The sequence below is a fragment of the Pristiophorus japonicus genome, chromosome 6 (genome assembly GCF_044704955.1).
Source record: "Pristiophorus japonicus isolate sPriJap1 chromosome 6, sPriJap1.hap1, whole genome shotgun sequence".
Classification (NCBI taxonomy): Eukaryota; Metazoa; Chordata; class Chondrichthyes; family Pristiophoridae; genus Pristiophorus; species Pristiophorus japonicus.
Window position 1 is genome coordinate 36,359,226 of NC_091982.1, and position 21,011 is coordinate 36,380,236.

The 21,011-nt window shown below is 41.2% G+C and overlaps 1 protein-coding gene across 3 annotated transcripts in view; it reads left to right on the forward strand.

The window, feature by feature from the left end:
- The window catches only part of LOC139265615 (nuclear protein AMMECR1-like), a 118,889-nt gene extending 104,545 nt beyond the window's left edge, over positions 1-14,344 (forward strand). The window contains exon 5 of one of the 3 annotated variants that reach the window (XM_070882760.1): positions 9,454-14,344. In XM_070882760.1, the coding sequence (XP_070738861.1) occupies positions 9,454-9,568 (115 nt within the window). In that variant the 3' untranslated portion in view covers positions 9,569-14,344. The remainder of the gene's footprint in view (positions 1-9,453) is intronic. The other 2 variants (XM_070882762.1, XM_070882761.1) reach the window with 2 other exon arrangements.
- The last annotated feature ends 6,667 nt before the right edge of the window (positions 14,345-21,011 follow it).

The following is a 21,011-nucleotide window of genomic DNA, read 5'->3' on the forward strand; positions in this document are numbered from 1 at the left end:
GTTTAGTGCTGTGCCACAGGGATCGGTGCTTGGGACCACAACTGTTTACAATATACATAGATGACCTGGAAGAGGGGACAGAGTGTAGTGTAACAAAATTTGCAGATGACACTAAGATTAGTGGGAAAGCGGGTTGTGTAGAGGACACAGAGAGGCTGCAAAGAGATTTAGATAGGTTAAGCGAATGGGCTAAGGTTTGGCAGATGGAATACAATGTTGGAAAATGTGAGGTCATCCACCTTGCGGGGGGGGGGGGGGGGGGGGAACAGTAAAAGGAAATATTATTTGAATGGGAAGAAAATACAAAATGCTGCGGTGCAAAGGGACCTGGGGATCCTTGTGCATGAATCCCAAAAAGTTAGTTTGCAGGTGCAGCAGGTAATCAGGAAGGCGAATGGAATGTTGGCCTTCATTGCGAGAGGGATGGAATACAAAAGCAGGGAGTTCCTGCTGCAACTGTACAGGGTATTGGTGAGGCCGCACCTGGAGTACTGCGTGCAGGTTTGGTCACCTTACTTAAGGAAGGATATACTAGCTTTGGAGGGGGTACAGAGACAATTCACTAGGCTGATTTCAGAGATGAGGGGGTTACCTTATGATAGATTGAGTAGACTGGGTCTTTACTCATTGGAGTTCAGAAGGATGAGGGGTGATCTTATAGAAACATTTAAAATAATGAAAGAGATAGACAAGATAGAGGCAGAGAGGTTGTTTCCACTGGTCGGGGAGACTAGAACTAGGGGGCACAGCCTCAAAATACGGGGGAGCCAATTTAAAACCGAGTTGAGAAGGAATTCTCCCATAGGGTTGTGAATCTGTGGAATTCTCTGCCCAAGGAAGCAGTTGAGGCTAGCTCATTGAATGTATTCAAATCACAGATAGATAGATTTTTAACCAATAAGGGAATTAAGGGTTATGGGGAGCGGGCGGGCAAGTGGAGCTGAGTCCACGGCCAGATCGGCCATGGTCTTGTTGAGTGGCGGAGCGGACTCGAGGGGCTGTTCCTAATTCTTATGTTCTTATGTTCAACAGAGAAAAGCGGCGCATCTCTGGTGAGTGCACTGAAAAAAGGGGTGGGCCAATTTTGAGCCCATTATCTCCAGAGTCGACTACTCCCATACTCTAGTGGCTGACCTCTCATCTTCCACCCTTTGTAAACTTGAATTCCTCCAAAGCTCTGCTGTCTGAATCCTATTTTGCACCAAGTCCTGTTCGCCCATCATCTGTGCTTGCTGACCTACATTGGACAGTCCAGTAATGCCTCAAATTTAAAATTCTCAATCTTGTGTTCAAATCTTTCAAGGCCTCATCCCTCCCTATCTCTGTAACCTCCTCTAGCCCTACAACTGAGAACTCTGCATTCTTCCAATTCTGGGCTCTCGTTCATCCCCGATTTCCTTTGCCACACCGTTGTTGCCCGTGCCTTCAGCTGTCTTGACCCAAGCTCTGAAATTCCCTCCCTAAACCTCTTGGCCTCGCTACCTCGCTCTCGAACCTTTTAAGATGCTGCTTAAATCCTACCTCTTTTGGTCACCTGTTTGAATATCTCCTTGTGTGGCTCAGCATTCAATTTTGTCTGATTATGCTCCAGTGAAGCACCTTGGAACGTTTTACTACGTGAGTAGCAGTGGGTAGTAACGAGGGAGACATTAGACTTGATACTGCGTGATAACCAGGCAGGAGCAGGTTACAGGGATAACACCTTGGAAACAGAAATCACAGTATGGTGGAGTTTACTGTCAGGCTTGCACTAGAGAAGGAGAGAAAGCTACTCTATTTTTGTAAATCCCATTTTGAAGGAATGAGAGCAAGCTGAGGGGTTTAGATTGGCCCAGATCTCAAGACGGGAGGAGCACAGAGGCAAAGTGGAACATTTTGGGGAATACACTGTTGTCAATACAAAGCAAACTGTTAAGAAGTGCAGTATGAAAAAAGGCACATGGTGGGCAACATTATAATTACTGTAGGGTGTAAGGGCACAAAAATTGCTTTCCTAAACTGTAAAGCTATATGTAGACTAGGGGACAGAAATTTGTGTAAGATTAGGGAGGCTAATAAACTGTCAGGAGAGCCAAAAAGTAAATGACCAGGACACTAATAAACACAAGACATCATGTGAAAGGCTTTTAGAAATATATTCATAGAAAAAGGCTGTGAGGCCCCAGAAAGACTTGAAAGGGGACATTATATCAAGTGACCAAGGATTAGTAAGTATTCTAAATTAATTCTTTGTGCCTCATCATCATAGGCAGTCCCTCGAAAATGAGGAAGACCTGCTTTCACTCTAAAAGTGAGTTCTCAGATGACTGTACAGTCCAATACAGAAATTACAGGCTATGTCACAGGTGCGACAAACAGTCGTTGAAGGATGGGGAGTCTGGTTTGCCGCACGCGCCTTCTGCTGCCTGTGCTTGTTTTCTGCATGCTCTTGGCAACAAGACTCGAGATGCTCAGCGCCCTCCCGGATGCTCTTGCTCCATTTAGGGCGGTCTTTGGCCATGGATTCCCAGGTGTCGGTGGGGATGTTGCACTTTATCAAGGAGGCTTTAAGGGTGTCCTTGAAAAATTTCTTCTGCCCGCCTGGCGCTCGCTTGCCATGCAGGAGTTCCGAGTAGAGTGCTTGCTTTGGGAGTCTTGTGTCGGGCATGCGGACAATGTGGCCTGCCCAACAGCTGGTCGAGTGTGGTCAGTGCTTCGATGTTGGCCTGATCGAGGACGCTAACGTTAGTGCGTCTAACCTCCCAGGAGATCTGAGAGATCTGCAGGATCTTGCGGAGATATCGTTGGTGGTGGTTCTCCAGCGATTTGAGGTGTCTGCTGTATATGGTCCACGTCTCTGACCCATACAGGAAGGCGGGTATTACTACAGCCCTGAAGACCATAAACATGGTGCCAGATTTGAGGGCCTCATCCTCGAACATTCTCTTCCTCAGGCACCCGATGTCTGCGCTGCCGCATTGGAGGCAGTGTTAGACCTCGCCGTCAATGTCTGCCCTTGCCAATAGTAGGCTCCTGAGGTATGGACCACATTGACCAAGGCTGCGCCGTGAATTTTGATGACCGGGCGGCAGTACTGTGTGGCGGGGTCAGGTTGATGGAGGACCTTTGTCTTACAGATGTTTAGTATAAGGCCCATGCTTTTGTACACCTCAGTGAACATGTTGACAATGGCTTTGAGTTTAGCCTCTGAATGAGCGCAGACGCAAGCGTCGTCTGCGTACTGTAGTTCGACGACAGAGGATGGGACAATCTTGAATCTAGCCTGGAGGCAACGAAGGTTGAACAGGTTCCCACTGGTTCTATTGTTTAGTTCCACTCCAGCTTGTTGAGCGTGAGATGGAGCATTGCAGCGAGGAAGATAGAGAAGAGGATTGGCGCGATGACGCAGCCCTGCTTGACCCTGGTCTGGACGTGGATTGGGTCTGTGGTGGATCCGTTGGTCAGGGTCACAGCTTGCATGTCATCGTGGAGTAGGCAGAGGATGCCAACAAACTTTTGGGGGCAGCCGAAACGGATGAGGACGCTCCATAGTCCCTCATAGTTAAACGTGTCAAAGAGCTTTGTGAGGTCAAAAAAGGCGGCTAATAAACCGGTCAGGAGAGTCAAAATGTTAATGACCAGGATAGTTATAAACACAAGACATCATGTGAAAGGCTTTTAGAAATATATTCATAGCAATAGGCTGTGATGTCCCTGAAAGACTTGAAAGGGGACATTATATCAAGTGATCAAGAATTAGCAAGTATTCTAAATTAATCCTTTGTGCCTATGTGCATGGAAGCATCAGACAGCCTCCCTAATGTTAAGAGAGAATCTCTAGGCCAGGATGATAGCATAAGAAATAGGAGCAGGAATAGGCCATACGGCCCCTCGAGCGTTCAGTAAGATCCTAGCTGATCTTTGAGCTCAGCTCCACTTTCCCGGCTGATCCAATATCCCTTGATGATGAGATTCTAAGAAAAATATCTATTTAATAAAGTCTTGATTGCCCTTCTAGGAATTGCACTTCAGGCACCTCGCACTCAATTAACAGTGGTGACGAACTAATAGCTATCAGATGGTGAGAGTCTTGCAAGGGAATGTTCATACAGTCCACATTAAATTTCAGGCCGTATGCTGCCAGTGTAGTATTTTCTGTCTTTTATTCAAGGAAAAGTTATTTGCATTTGGCCTTGGTAGTCTATTGTATCAAAAAGAGGCAGAGGAAGAACTCATTCCTATGTACTATGGGTTGTAATCTGACAGGCAGTATGGTCCCTGGTCCAAGGAACAGCTTTCTTGGCGCATCATCTGGCAGCAGTTGAAAATACCGAGATGTATGCCCTTTATTGCTTTACTGCCCATCCATACTAGTGGAAGTATCCTCTGGTGACTTTTTTGCAAATGGAGATGGTCAGAGATCCAGCAATTTATAGCCCAGAGAAGCATCAGTTTCTTTTGTTTTACTTCAGGATAGCCTTTCCTTTTGCTGGACTTGTAGTTGTTGATGCATTTTTTCCCTTTTTGCCTAATTCCCTAGGTGCAGCAGAACATAAGAACGTAAGAAATAGGAGCAGGGGTAGGCCATACGGCCCCTCGAGCCTGCTCCGCCATTTAATACGATCATGGCTGATCCGATAATGGACTCAGCTCCACTTCCCTGCCCGCTCCCCATAACCCCTTATTCCCTTATCGTTTAAGAAACTGTCTATTTCTGTCTTAAATTTATTCAATGTCCCGGCTTCCACAACACTCCGAGGCAACAAATTTCACAGATCCACAATCCTCAGAAGAAATTTCTCTTTATCTCTGTTTTAAATGGGTGGCCCCTTATTTCTAAGAACATGCCCTCTAGTTCTAGTCTCCCCCATCAGTGGAAACATCCTCTCTGCATCCACCTTGTCAAGCCCCCTCATAATCTTATACATTTCAATAAGATCACCTCTCATTCTTCTGAATTCCAATGAGTAGAGGACCAACCTAATCAACCTTTCCTCATAAGTCATCTCTGGAATCAACCTAGTGAACCTTCTCTGAACTGCCTCCAAAGCAAGTATATCCTTTTGTAAATATGGAAACCAAAACTGCACGCAGAAATTGCATGTGCTCTAGGTAAAACTGTCAGCCAGTTCTGGTGACACTGGCACAGGATGAGTGTGAGAGTAAGACCCACCTGAGGGGTAAAAGAACAGTGATGATCCAATTCTGCATCTAAAGTTGAAATAATTTTCATTTAACAGTGTGATTATTGAATGGCATTGGCTCCTAGACCAAGATCTTTATTCACAAGTAGTTGAGATCACCACCTCCAGGAAAACTTCCAGCATGATTTTGAGTAGTGGAAGTTTGTGAAATTATAATGGATTCAGCTTATACCCCTACTATGGCGAGATCCATTATATTTTAGAATGTCTGTATTGACTGAGCTCTGTTTAAAGTATTGTTTGAGCATACTTGGCTGTCATGAGACTTTCACATGCCACTAGCTTTGGATTTGACATTTGACATCGGGTATTGGTTTGTGTGAGCTGTGTGGATATTCCATCCAAATGGACCTCTTAATTCCTACCTGGGACCTTAGTGAAGTCGTTATAAGCTGATCAATTCTTTTTGAATGTATGATTTCAAATGCTGGAAGACAGCAGTAGTTTCAGTTTGCAGTATTGAGCTGCAAGCTTTGGTTGTAGATCAATTTGTTGATTTGGCAAGGGTATATATTGATTGAATTTGCCAGGATGTCTCCATGGTAGGCTCTGTTCCTTTGGTTCAGGAGATTGTTGTACACTTTTTATCCACTTCCCTTTAAGTTGGATAACTGTAGGTGGATGCAGAGCACTTTTTTTTGATGTTCAACAAACTTCAGGAAGTCCCAGTTGTTGTCATGTGGAGAGCAGACCCTGGGTAACTATAAAACAGAACATAGCAAATTGGCCAAGTGTTTTTTTTCTTTGCTATTTAGTCAGTAAATAGCCCGTAGTTCCATTTAAGGCCTTTCTATCATTCCATGGCTACTTTCTGGGCTCCTCTTCAGTTTCTAGGAATCAGTCTGTAAAGCAGCTACATGATGTGCCTCTTGCAAGTTTGCCAGGCATTGTCGTTTAAATTTAACCAACACCTAGGAAAATGTTTATGACCGATCTATTTTGGTAGCAGGGGTTGTGTGGTAGTTGTTTTATGTTTGGGGAGTTCTTAAGGAAATCACTTGTAGACTAGTGTAGGTTTAAAAAAAAAGAAAGCTATTGTGCATGCCCTGAGCCTTTGTATTTGGCAGGAGCAGGGAAACCAATGGGTGTCGTTCCCAGTGATGAAGAAGTGATTGGATGCTATTCTATATGAGGGCTGCTATAATCCAAAGAATGGCAAGACCCTGAAAAATACGTAATCTTTTGTGTTTCCTTTCATACTATATGTGCAGAAATCTGTTATTCCAAAAGCTTGTATGTAGGTGTTTTAACTGTGGTCTGATTAAATGGTATTGCACTGCTTGGTATTTGTCTATGATTGTACACCAATCTGCCTTTGGACTTTATTCTTTAACATTTCAACTTGTAGTTTAAAAAAACATGTGCTGATACAGTACAGACTGCCTCGATAGATGAGTGCCAAGAAATGCAATTCTTGGATCAGAACTCGTGTAGACAAAACAGACATGCTTGCAAATCAATGTAACAAAAGTGAAATGATTATACTTTTAATATGCTCCTATATTTAAATTGACTTCAGATAATTTTAAAACTTGGCATTTTATGTTTTGGACAGGACTTCTATATAGCGAGGTGATTTTGATTGACATTTGTGGTTGGATCTAGGGTAGATGGCTATACCTATGCCTTTCAGCGTGTGTTTAATATAAAATTGATCTGAAATCAGCCTCGTGTGATAAAAATGGTTGCAGAGTAGACAAATAAAACTTCCTCAACTCTTTGAAATATATCAGAATGAAGTAAATAGAATTTTCTATCATGTTCAAACAAAAATGACTAATGGATACCTGCAAGCAAAGTTCTAGTGGTTTCATTCTGGTTCTTACAAGAATTTATTTCATGATTTCAGTTTTTGTGTTGGTAATTCTTTGCTCACGATCCTTGATGTGTGACACAATTTATTGCAATTTTCTAAACTGGCATTTGATTGACTCAGTCTGTTGTGTGTAACACTAATTGTCTACAGTCCATACATTGGTTCTATTGGGAACATAACTGTTCTTCACTATCTCACTCCCATTCCCCAAAAGGTATAAAATGAGCAAATCAAAGTTTAGAGGTTTGATTCCTAATCTGTCTTGAGTTGACTGATCTTAGCCGTAGTCCTATTACAGTTGTGACAATTGGCCTCTGCATTCTTGAGCAGGGAAAAGGAAATATTAGCATGGGATTCTACTCCTGATACTTTGTAATTCCTGGTGTAATGTGAAGGTCTGTGAGGTAAGTAGCGGGCTTAGCTATAATGCCACCACAAATGAATAGCTTGTTGCCACTTAACTGAGTTCAAATAAAACACAGCCACTTGAGCAAAATATTCGATGCAGCCTGAGTCATGACCAACATATAGAGAAACTGAGAGCATGGTTGTTTTGCTGCATAACATTATTATAGCAACTAATTCCTGCATTGTAAAGAATTTTTTTTTTGATGAGGTAATTCCCGTGGGTGTTGAGAGGTGACTGTTTAGGACATCAAGTTAGTATAATAGGAATGACTCGAGCAGAATAAAGTGGTACATACAATTTATTGGGCAATTCTCTGGGAACCAATTTCCCTTAATGCATTCCTACCGACTGACTTAATGGGATGGCAAAATCTTGTCCCTCAGTTTGGCAGGATGACTAATACTGAATTTTAGTAACATTTTGATTGATTTTATTTTAGCTAAGTTATTTTAGAACAATTGAGTGAAATACTCGTAGGCTGCAAAGATTGGTGACATGGGGAGGTGTCCAGAGAGAAATCAATTGTTGTTTTTGTTTGCATGCCTCCGCAAGTCACTCCAGCCTACGCACATTTCATTCTGCTGTTCTACCAATGTAGAACTTCACAGTATAGAAACATCACAATGTTATCAAGACTATTTCACACCAGTGGAGGGTCTCGGCTCCACAAAATATTCATATTGTGGGAGATGGCTGAATTGGAAAGACGTGCAAACACAAGTCGTGTGCTGACTTCTGTTGAGTGATGAATCTGAGTGTTAAAATTAAACAGTTTCAGCTTTTTTGTAAAATGGGTGCTTTGGCATTTGTAGCTTGTGTTTGAAGAGATTGCATGTCTTCCCCATTATCTGAAACAGCACTGAGCAGCTTTTGCTTATCCGCAATGTAGAAGTTTAGTGTAATTTAACCATTGTGTACTTTGCTTCTGCCTTTTAAAAGTGTTGACACAAACGCTAAATGGCTATAGTAATATCTATACTGTGTAATTTTCCTTTCCAGCTGCAGAATGACACAGGAGCTGTGTAATGAATTTGTAGTATTGAATTCATACCAGTTCTTGGTCCTCAATGTAATTTTGGTGCTACTTTTAACAATCTTTAGCATTTTCATTTTTACTGAGTTCAAATATTTACACACAGGATGGTTATTGTATAGTAGAATAGATATGGATGTGATCGGGGGATTCACCATTTTAAACATCATTCAACCTTTGGAGTTAAATTACAGCTTCACTGTTCACTTCCAGCCATCCATAAATAGAACTTGCCTTTTTATAACACTTTTCATGGCCTCAGGATTCCCCCAAACAGTTCACAGCCAATGAATTACTCTTGTGGTGTAGCCACTGTTATGTAGACAAGTATGGCAGCAAATTAACGCACAGCAAGTCCTACAAATAACAGTATGATAAATGATCAATGAATCTGTTTTTGGTGGTGGTGGTTGAGGGATAAATGTTGTGACAATAAGAGAACACCTCTGCTCATCTGAACAGGAAGCTAGGGCCTTTTCATCCAAAAGCTGGCAGCTGTGACAATGTAGCACTCACTCTGTACTGCAACAAAGAATTGGGCTAGATTATGTTCCAAGTCCTCGAGTGGACTTTAAGAACATAATTTAGCCCGATTCTTTGGTTGGCATTTCAACGTAGTACTGAGGGAGCAAAGAAGAGCATCAAATTGCTTGTATGCAAATGGATACAATACTAGGAATAAATGGTAGATGGAATATAGAGCTAGTAATTGTTATCTTGGTATAAAGAATTTGAGGTAAGTATCTAAAATACTAACCCTTATTTGCTTTTGTTTCAAAACCAAGCTTGTTTTTATTGGAATCTCCTTTCAAAGAACCCAGACCCTAGATGTAGGTCATGATATCACTAATTTCAATAGTTAGACTCCATTGATGTGGAATGAGGGTGACCCAGCATAGTCTTGCTGCATAAATATATATAATGGGGATGCATAACATATTGGCAATTGAAGTGCTTTTATGAAGCTTTTAAAAAAAATCTGTAATTAAAGAGCTTTTTCTGTTCTCTGCAGGTACCATAGTGAAAAGATGACACTGAGTTACTCAGAGTATCTAGCTCACCGCCAGCATCACCACTACCAGAATGGCATTGCACACCCTCTACCACCGTACAACCATTATTCCTGACAATGACTTGCATGACCAGTCACTTGATCTTTCAGCGGACCTCTTCCCAGGGGACCCTTCCCCTTCCTGGTCTAGCTATCTCTATTACTGTACCATTTTATGATGATAGTTTCCGTTGCCATAGTGACATGCAGCTGTTTAGTTGATGTCAATTTGGCAACGGGTGGTAACACCTCATAATTATGAATCAATATATTTTCTTTCAGCATGCCTTTTTAAAAAAATTATTTCCAATGAAATTGTCACATTTTGTTTTTGCATTCCCAAAATTTCTTAAATCTGTGGATGAATGGAAGGAGAGTTGAGATGAGGTGGGCTAGTCTAGTCTGGACTCTAAGTTACAAGAATAGGGTTTTTCAAATAGTACCTTTTTTCTTGGGCAGACATTGGACCTACATTTCTTCAATGATCAGATAAACTTTAAGTCAGTACACTACAAAGTAGTTTCAGATGCTCTAAAAGCGTTACAAATCATTGCAACACTGCTGCTTTTGATTTGTATTCAATCCCTTTATTGTACTGAACATTTTGGTATAAATGCATTTTGTTTTTAAATGTAGCTTTTTTTGTTTTTAAAGTGCAACCTTCAAAGGATAACCAAGATATAGCTTATAAAAAGGGCTAAATTGTATTACTCAAGTATCATATGCCTATGTTAAGAGTGGTACTCAAATATGTACTTAGAGGACTCCCATGACTGATGTTTCTCAAAACTTTCCACAATAGAATAGTTATTGGATATACTTGTCAGATGGAAAGTAATCAAAAAGATGCCTCATACCCTTTAAGTAGTGTATATTATATGTATATATGTATATGCAGTTTTATTTTTTTCCCTTGTGGGGAAAGAGTTTTTTCTTAATACATTATGGGACTGGGGACAGAATTGTCTATGAAGTCTCTCTTTTTGCAAAAACTTGCATGGAGTGGAAATAAATTTAGTGTAATTTGATTTATGAATATGATTATGTAGATCATGAACGTACAGCATTGTGATAACATTTGTGTACATCCAGTCTCTGAGCCACTTGCTGTTTTCCCCAGGAATAAGGGGAAAGACTTGTTGGTATACATGATTTTTTTTTCATGAGACCATATTCTGTGCTCAGTACTCCCTTTGGAGTGGGGCCATTGAGTTTTGGATTATTGAAGATAATGACCAGATTCTGAATTTCTTTTCACACAGACAGGTATACCCAATGCATATATCTTTGAGTCAACACCACACATCCTTGAAGTGTTGTATACCAGCCATTTGGCATTTGGCAGTACAGCAGAGTAGTACATTTTCTTTTTTTCTGATTTAAATAGTTCCAGCTCAATTTCTGACTGAATTAGTATAGAAAACAGTACAGATGTGGATTTGCTGCTAGGAAAACCTAGTCAGGCTGCTGTGATTCTTTGGTTCTAGCACCTGTTTATATACATGTAATCTTTGAGTGGTTAAACAAAAATGTCGTTTGTTGAGCTGTTTAGTTTATAGATGATTGACTAACAATTTTCTGTTTTCTATGGTTAGAACTCCAATATGATTGCATTAGTCAATATGAGGGATTGTTAATTATACTGGAAAAGGAGGAGTTAAGACTTGGTGACTGGGCAAGCATGGTGCTATAACTCAGGAAACATTAATGCACAGTATTTTGTGCAACCTGAGGCTGCCAACACATTTGTGTAAAATTTATTTTGCTCAGACACTTATGGTCAGTGTTGGAAATTTAAATTAGCAAAGTTTATTATGACATTGCAAATTTTCCTATTAACAGGAACTGTTTGGAAAACAGGAGATGATCAGATGTGGGTTATTTTTGATGTCTGTTCTCAGTTACCACAAATCTAGCACATAACTTGTAACATCCACAGGCTTCAGACAAGCAAGTTCTGATTCCAGTGAAGTAAAATAGAATAGAAATATGAAGTTTAACAACATGGCGTTACTTGCTGAGCTCGACTTTCGCCTGCTGTTTTTTTTATATAAAAAAAAATAAATTTATATTGCATCAGGAAACACAGTGCAGGTGACTAAATTAAGAAAGAGCTTAGATCAGGGATACATGAGATTATTGTACAATCGATATTGAAGGACAGGTGTTTCTTTGTATTGGATTGAATGATCAGATTAAGCGGTTTTAGATTCTCTAGTCATTAAAGCACAATTGAAATAAATTAAATTGGCGACAATACCTCAAGGATTTCCTCAAACCTAATTAGTTCATCGACTTTGTGAATCTTTTCAAATTTGAGCTGTGGATTTGGCTACCTAATTGTTTTTTTAAGATCCTTGAAATTATACTACAAATGTAAACATGTCAAAACTGATCTTAAGGCTCAAATACTTGATTAAAGAAAGACAGACTTGCATTTCTATAGCACCTTTCATGACCACCGGACATCTCAAAGCGCTTTACAGCCAATGAATATTGAAGACATATTTTTTTTAAGTTTGGCTAATTATTGAGGATTGACTAAGTTTAGAGACCCTATAGTAAAAAAAACTGTCAATGACAATTTCAAGGGTCCATGAAGGGATTGCTTTATTGGCTATGTTCAAACAGTCCGATTTTTACATTTGATACCAATTGTGCTTTTGAATATCCTCAATGAGTAGATGAAATAGTGATAAGGGACTTGGTAAGACTTTCAGATAGTGAAAGCAGTTTTTATTCTCCTTCCTGTGAAAGCCAGTTCAGTGTGTGAAGTTGCAGTTTAAGATGACTCCTTCCATTATTCGCATTGAAAGAAAGAGTTTTGCATCCACAGTAATTGTCCAAAAGAATTGATTTATATTTCACTTGTGTTGCCTTAATTTTGACACAAATAGCACAAACTGAACAATCTTATAGGCTGCCAAGTGGAACTTAGTTTACTGAATTTCTCTAAACATCATGTCCATCATCTCGGCATGCTCATCCTTTCCCTGAGCTCACCACTAGTTGGAAAAAAATGGTGCTATACGACTCTGAATGGGTCACGTGACTGGTCATGCTGACTCCGAGATCATATCGGAATAATCTTGATATATGCAGATATTATACAAAACTTTACTACCAGTGTAATAATGATGAAAACAAATAAATAAAATCCTGCAGCCTTGCAAGGACGAGGTCAGCAATACTTCCCTGCATGGCGTGGTGGAACGGGACATATCTCGTCGTGTGTAGCTATAGGAGCATGACAGTGTGTCCATGCTGGTCATTTTTTTCCTTTGAGAAAAAGTTAAACTGAAGCATTAGATATTTAATATTTTTTATGGGGCTGTTACATTACCTGCCACCTCTTGAACATGTTCAATTTTTATATACTGTTGTGCAGTAGAGGTTACATCACGTTGTCGTTCAGACTGAACCAAAGATGCCTCCAGCCATGATCTAATGCTGCTGTGAATTAAGCCTGCTTTCCAGTCCTTCAAGGCTACTGCAGGAGGTTTTAACAATTTGTTTTTTATTTTTGTACAATTTCTAACTGGCTTTGCTAGTAGCATTGATTCAATTAAGTTTAATTTGAAGATTCTCAATGAGCACTGTTGAACATTATGACTGGTAACTTTGCCATGCAGTGGCTGTATCGAAGAAGCCCCCTAGTGTGCCTCTCAGACCTAAGGGTTTCTTTAATCTGTATCTTAGAGACCAGCAGGAAATCTTTATACAAAGATGTGTTTAATTATTTTTACCATTGTTGTTTGAACTCTTGTTTCTTAATTTTACTCTAGACCCAGTAACTGCACTGGTTGTCAATCGCACTGAGAGAGCGAGAGAGTTGTGTTTCAAACTTTTGTAACAACACATGTATGACGGTTTTTGTACATTGAAGTCGATTCTTTTCAGAATTTTTGGATCTAGTTTCTAAGTTATTTTAGTGGTTTTTTTATATGTTAAAGATGAAATGAGTTAACACTGTCACCAGCAGACTGATTTACCTACTGATGCTACAGTGATGCTGGGTTGACGGCTACCTGGTGTAGCTTGTGCCCAAAAAATGTGTTTTCCTTGTTAGTAACTGTTGAATAATGGCACCACAGTATATGTGAAGAACCCCCTTCCATTATGACTAGATCTTCCTTCCACATTTAAAATTTTACAATTACTATTAGTGTGATGATTGTTGAAATGGGCATTTATAGTATGGTCGTAAGTCAAAAAAAAGTGTGGGGGGGGGACTTTATAATAAAAAAAAATGATCAGTGGGTCTGTGAGACATGGATTGTGGAACGATGTAGTAGTTTAACACTATTGTTACATTTTAAAGCATTTACCCAATAAAATATTAAGATTAATACTTAATTGGTCTCTATGTTGGTACACAGGATGAAATGAGTGTTTCATGTGCCTATGTATATTATACTAGTTATGAACAGATTCACGAAAAATCTCACTGGCTAAATATTGTGGATTTAGTGAGTTAGAAAAGCAGTTTGTTTGATGGAATGGACTTTATTTTTAAATGTTGTACAATAGGTGACGGTGGAGGTAGCAGGCACTCAAAGTATTTCCACTCAAGTTGGGAGAGATACCACTTCACAAAGTATGAACAGTACCAGTGGATCTAAATGAACTTTCAGCAAAGGGAGTCCACCTACAATGCTCTGTGAAGGGAGTCCACCTACAATCAGAACAACGCAAATTCCAGAATCTGCAGAAATCTAGTGAATTTTTCTAAACTCTTCTGAGATTATTGGAGGGGGGAAAATCTATAAGGATATTTAGTGAAATACGTGGGGCATTTTCCCCACAATGTTTTTTATCAATAAAATGCCAATAAAAGCACATGCAAGTGTTGAAACAAATGACTCCTTTTATTGAACAGTTACATAAACTATTAAATTTACATGTATTCATTCAAAACTTTTTTCAGGAACTCACACTGCCTCTAAAAATATATTCACACCTTCAGTACCACTGTATTGATTTGTGGTGGAGTATATTTCAATTGATCGGTTCTCACTGTCATTTTTGAGTGTTGAGAGTTTGTGGGATGCTCTGCCCTGCCATTATCTTGTATCACTAAACACTTTTTAATTGGGTATTGATCAAGAAAAATAAATGTCTGATTTTTGTTTTTCTCCCCAGTTAGCCTGGGCCACACCGAAACCATTACTGTCTAAACTAAGATCAGTTTTTTTTTAAACTAACCAGGGATCAAATCTGCAACCTTCTGGTGATGACCTTTTTAAAAAGTAAATGAAACCATGCTCTCAACAAAGTCGGCTGCAATGATGAGTCTTGGTTGAGCATAGGCTTTTTATTAATTCTACCATCTATTTGAGGTAGATGGTTTGGAAGTGTGATATGCTTGTGGCTGCTTATTCAGTTATTTACATCAAAGTCAAATAGACTGCTGCAGTATGCTTTTAGCAACACAGCAGACAAGACACAAGTTTGAGATGTTAATACAAACATTGTATTTTTTTTTACTTGTAATTTCCTAGCTTCACTGCGCCTTAATAAAATGTGGTGTGCCTTTCTGCACCTTAATATATCTTGTAAGTTCTATAATGTAAATTAATGACTTTTAGCAACAACATAGTTACTCCTGCACTGCTTAATCCTCCACATCAAAACTGAACCATCAAATTTTCATTGCCCTTTTGATGATGCTTCCTCACGGTCCAAAAGGTAAAAGTAAATGTTGAAGTTATACCAGAATATATTAACTTGCAATAACCTTACCTATAAAATTAGCCAATGACATTTAGAAATCCTTCTAAGAAGTATAGGTGTGCCCTTCCTCTGGGGCTTAGATCTCAAAGCACAATCTGACCAGCCCCAGGCGTGTGTTCGTCACTGGCACTAATTTTGGTAGAAAACGCTTTCCATACTCATCTACCACCATTCCGTGTGAAACTTCACTCTCTTTCACCAATGAATTTCTCAGATACAGCACATCATTGTGACGTTTAGTTTTTTTTTCCACTTACGAGCAGTACTTCGACTTTGTAAGTGTCAACGTTCTCAGCAATCACTCTGACAATGACGTGTGCAGGACCCACCTCTGACAATGGCACTTTCAAATTTCCAACTGTCGAGCCATTGCCCCGACATTCGGCACAACATCTGCTCAGTCATACCCTCAGCTCCACCTTTGATGCCCTTGTCCCTATTAAAATGATTACTCTCACCCTGGTCATTACCCCATTATAGCGCTCATCTCCGCTCCACTACAACAATTGTACATTCCTGTCTGGCGTAAAAATAAAAAAGGGAAGGTGGCTCAACCGTGGCTATCGAGGGGAAACCAAGGTTAGTATTAAAGCCAAGGAAGTGGCATACAAATTGGCCAGAAATAGCAGTGTACCAGGGGACTGGGAGAAATTTAGAACTCAGCAGAGGAGGACAAAGGGTTTGATTAGGGCAGGGAAAATGGAGTATGAGAAGAAGCTTGCAGGGAACATTAAGGCGGATTGCAAAAGTTTCTATAGGTATGTAAAGAGAAAAAGGTTAGTAAAGACAAACGTAGGTCCCCTGCAGTCAGAATCAGGGGAAGTCATAACTGGGAACAAAGAAATGGCAGACCAATTGAACAAGTAGTTTGGTTCGGTATTCACTAAGGAGGACACCAACAACCTTCCGGATATAAAAGTGGTCAGCGGGTCCAGTAAGGAGGAGGAACTGAGGGAAATCTTTATTAGTCGGGAAATTGTGTTGGGGAAATTGATGGGATTGAAGGCCGATAAATCCCCAGGGCCTGATGGACTGCATCCCAGAGTACTTAAGGAGGTGGCCTTGGAAATAATGGATGCATTGACAGTCATTTTCCAACATTCCATTGACTCTGGATCAGTTCCTATTGAGTGGAGGGTAGCCAATGTAACCCCACTTTTTAAAAAAGGAGGGAGAGAGAAAACGGAATTATAGACCGGTCAGCCTGACCTCAGTAGTGGGTAAAATGATGGAATCAATTATTAAGGATGTCATAGCAGTGCATTTTGGAAAATGGTGACATGATAGGTCCAAGTCAGCATGGATTTGTGAAAGGGAAATCATGCTTGACAAATCTTCTGGAATTTTTTGAGGATGTTTCCAGTAAAGTGGACAAGGGAGAACCAGTTGATGTGGTATATTTGGACTTTCAGAAGGCTTTCGACAAGGTCCCACACAAGAGATTAATGTGCAAAGTTAAAGCACATGAGATTGGGGGTAGTGTGCTGATGTGGATTGAGAACTGGTTGTCCGACAGGAAGCAAAGAGCCGGAGTAAATGGGTACTTTTCAGAATGGCAGGCAGTGACTAGTGGGGTACCGCAAGGTTCTGTGCTGGGGCCCCAGCAGTTTACATTGTACATTAATGATTTAGACGAGGGGATTAAATGTAGTATCTCCAAATTTGCGGATGACACTAAGTTGGGTGGCAGTGTGAGCTGCGAGGAGGATGCTATGAAGCTGCAGAGTGACTTGGATAGGTTAGGTGAGTGGGCAAATGCATGGCAGATGAAGTATAATGTGGATAAATGTGAGGTTATCCACTTTGGTGGTAAAAACAGAGACAGACTATTATCTGAATGGTGACAGATTAGGAAAAGGGGAGGTGCAACGAGACCTGGGTGTCATGGTACATCAGTCATTGAAGGTTGGCATGTAGGTACAGCAGGCGGTTAAGAAAGCAAATGGCATGTTGGCCTTCATAGCGAGGGGATTTGAGTACAGGGGCAGGGAGGTGTTGCTACAGTTGTACAGGGCCTTGGTGAGGCCACACCTGGAGTACAGTTTTGGTCTCCTAACTTGAGGAAGGACATTCTTGCTATTGAGGGAGTGCAGCGAAGATTCACCAGACTGATTCCTGGGATGGTGGGACTGACCTATCAAGAAAGACTGGATCAACTGGGCTTGTATTCACTGGAGTTCAGAAGAATGAGAGGGGACCTCATAGAAACATTTAAAATTCTGACGGGTTTAGACAGGTTAGATGCAGGAAGAATGTTCCCAATGTTGGGGAAGTCCAGAACCAGGGATCACAGTCTAAGGATAAGGGGTAAGCCATTTAGGACCGAGATGAGGAGAAACTTCTTCACCCAGAGAGTGGTGAACCTGTGGAATTCTCTACCACAGAAAGTAGTTGAGGCCAATTCACTAAATATATTCAAAAGGGAGTTAGATGAAGTTCTTACTACTCGGGGGATCAAGGAGTATGGCGAGAAAGCAGGAAGGGGGTACTGAAGTGCATGTTCAGCCATGAACTCATTGAATGGCGGAGGGGCTGAATGGCCTACTCCTGCACCTATTTTCTATGTCTAAGTCCAAGGGACGCAGACTGATCGTTTATGGTGAACAACTGGCTGAGCCATTCATCGCCAGATCTGACTCGACCACATAAAGCACCATCAGGTCCTCTCTTCTGCCAAAACTGCTCACTATTCCAGGATGATCCTGGAATGCAAAGATAACCCTTGCTTTCTCTTCACTACAAACCACTCCCTGCCCCCTCCACCCTCTCTTCCAACAAGTGTGTGGAGCTCACTGACTTTGTCACTAAGATTGAGACCATCTGTTCCGCTACCTCTGCCGCTCCCCTCCCTTCCCCTAGCCCTGAACTCCCATCCTACTCTAGACTCCTTGTTCCCCTCGTGCTCTCCAAGGTTACCTTATCCATGAGACCCACCTCCTGCTCCCTCGACCCAATTCCCACCAAACTGCTGACCACCTAACTTCCCTTCCTGACCCCCATGTTCACTGATACTGTTAACGGTTTCCTCTCCTCGGATATTGTCCTCTTCCCATCAAATCTACCGTCATCACCCGCCTCTGCAAATCCATTTTTGATGCCTCTGTCTTGACCCCAAACTACCGTCCCCATCTCCAACCTGCCTTTACTCTCCAAAGTCCTTGAAGGTGTTGTTGCATCCAAATCCACGCCCATCATTCCTGCAAGTCCTTGTTTGAACCCCTCCAATCGCTTTTCCACCATCCTCCTCCAGTGCCTCGCCATTGCTGTCCAGCTGAGTGGTACTACCCTCACTTGGTTTTATTCCTATCCAGTCAGAGAATCACCTGCAATAATTTCTCTTCCCACTGTAATATTGTTGCCACTAGATTCCTCCAAGGAGCTATCTTTGGCCCCTCCTATTTCTCATATATACTGCCCCTCAGCGACATCATCCGTAAACACATCAGGTTCCACATGTTTGCTGACGACACCCAGCTCTATCTCACCACCACCTCTGTCAACTTCTCCAATTTCTTTGATTTACAATGCTGCTTATCTGATGTGCAGTATTGGATGAGCAGAAACTTCCTCCAATTAAATATTGGGAAGACTGAAGCCATTGTCTTCGATCCCTGACACAAACTCCGTTCCCTAGCTACCAACACCATCCCTCTCCCTGGCCACTGTTTGCAACCTTGTGTCCTATTTGATCCTGAGCTGAGCTTCCGACCACATATCTTCTTCAACTAGACCACCTACTTTTACCTCCGTAATATTGCCCGTCTCTGACCCTGCTTCAGCTCATCTGCTGAAACCCTCATCCATGCCTTTATTACCTCTAGTCTCAACTACTCCAATACTTCTCTGGTCGGTCTCCCACCTTTCACCCTCTGTAAAACTTGAGCTCATCCAAAGCTACTGTCCATATCCTAACTCGCACCAAGTCCCATTCACACAGCACCTCTGTGCTTGCTGATCTACATTGGCTCCTGGTCCAGCAACACCTCAAAAATTCTCACCCTTGTTTACAAATCCCTCTGTGGCCGTGCCCCTCCCTATCTCTGTAACCTGCACCAGCTCTACAAACCTCCAAGATCTCTGTACTCTTCCAATTCTGGCCACCTGTGCACCCTGATTTTCTTTGTTCCACCATTGGTGGTCATGCCTTCAGCTACATAGGTCCCACGTTCTGGAATTCTCTCTAAATCTCTCCGCCTCGCCACTTTTTCCTCCTTTTAAGATGCTCCTTAAAACTTACCACTTTGACCAAGCTTTTGGTCATTTGGCCTTGCATCTCATATGGCTTGGTGTCAAATTTAGCTTTTTTTTTAATGCTCCTGTGAAGCACTATGGGATGTTTCTTTACATTAAAGGCACTATATAAATACAAGTTGTTGGTGTTTCGCACAGTTGACCACACCATCCTTCTCCAACGACTCTTTTGTTGCTTAGCTAAATGAGCTGCCCTCGACCTGGTTCCACTCTTGCCTATTGCGCTAGACAATATCCCGTAATGTCTGCTCTCATCCCCGCACCATTACCTTTGGAGTCCCTTAAGGATCTATACTTGGCCCCTTATTTCTCATCTACATGCTGCTCCTTGATGACAATATCTGAAGACGTGACTATAGGTTTCACATGTATGCTGATGGCATCCAGCTCTACCTCGTCACCACCTCTCTCAACCCTTCCACTACCCTTGTGCTGTCCAACATACATTCCTGGATGATACACAATTTCCTCCAATTTAACATTGGGAAGTCTGAAGCCATTATCGCCTGCCACAATCTCAAACTTTTCCATCGTCAACGTCCTATTTGATCAAGTTGAATTTCTGACCCTATATCATCTCCATCACTAAAAATAGCTACTTCCACCTCTGTGACATTGTCTGTTTCCGCCCCTGCCTCAGCTTATCTGCTGCTGAAAACCTCATTCATGCAATTCGGAAAGATAGACAAGAAGGGAAAGGAGGTGGGGTAGCTCTGTTAATAAAGGATGATATCAGGGCAATTGTGAGAGACGATATTGGCTCTAATGAACAAAATGTTGAATCATTGTGGGTGGAGATTAGAGATAGTAAGGGGAAAAAGTCACTGGTGGCGTAGTTTATAGACCCCCAAATAACTTCACGGTGGGGCGGGCAATAATCAAGGGAATAATGGAGGCATGTGAAAAAGGAACGGCAGTAATCATGGGGGATTTTAACCTACATATCAATTGGTCAAACCAAATCGCACGGGATAGCCTTGAGGAGAAATTCATAGAATGCATACGGGATTGTTTCTTCGAACAGTATGTTACAGAACCTACAAGGGAGCAAGCTATCTTAGATCTGGTCCTGTGTAATGAGACAGGAATAATAAACGATCTCCTAGTAAAAGATCCTCTCTGAATGAGTGATCACAGTATGGTTGAATTTGTAATACAGATTGAGGGTGAGGAAGTAGTGTCTCAAACAAGTATGCTTAAACAAAGGGAACTACAGTGGGATGAGGGCAGAGTTGACTAAAGTAGACTAGAAACACAGACTAAACGGTGGCATAATTGAGGAACAGTGGAGCACTTTTAAGGAGCTCTTTCATAGTGCTCAACAAAAATATATTCCAGTTAAAAAGAAGGGCGGTAAGAGAAGGGATAACCAGCCATGGATAACCAAGGAAATAAAGGAGAGTATCAAATTAAAAACCAATGCGTATAAGGTGGCCAAGGTTAGTCGAAAACGAGCAGATTGGGAAAATTTTAAACGACAGCAAAGAATGACTAAGAAAGCAATAAAGAAAGGAAAGATAGATTACGAAAGTAAA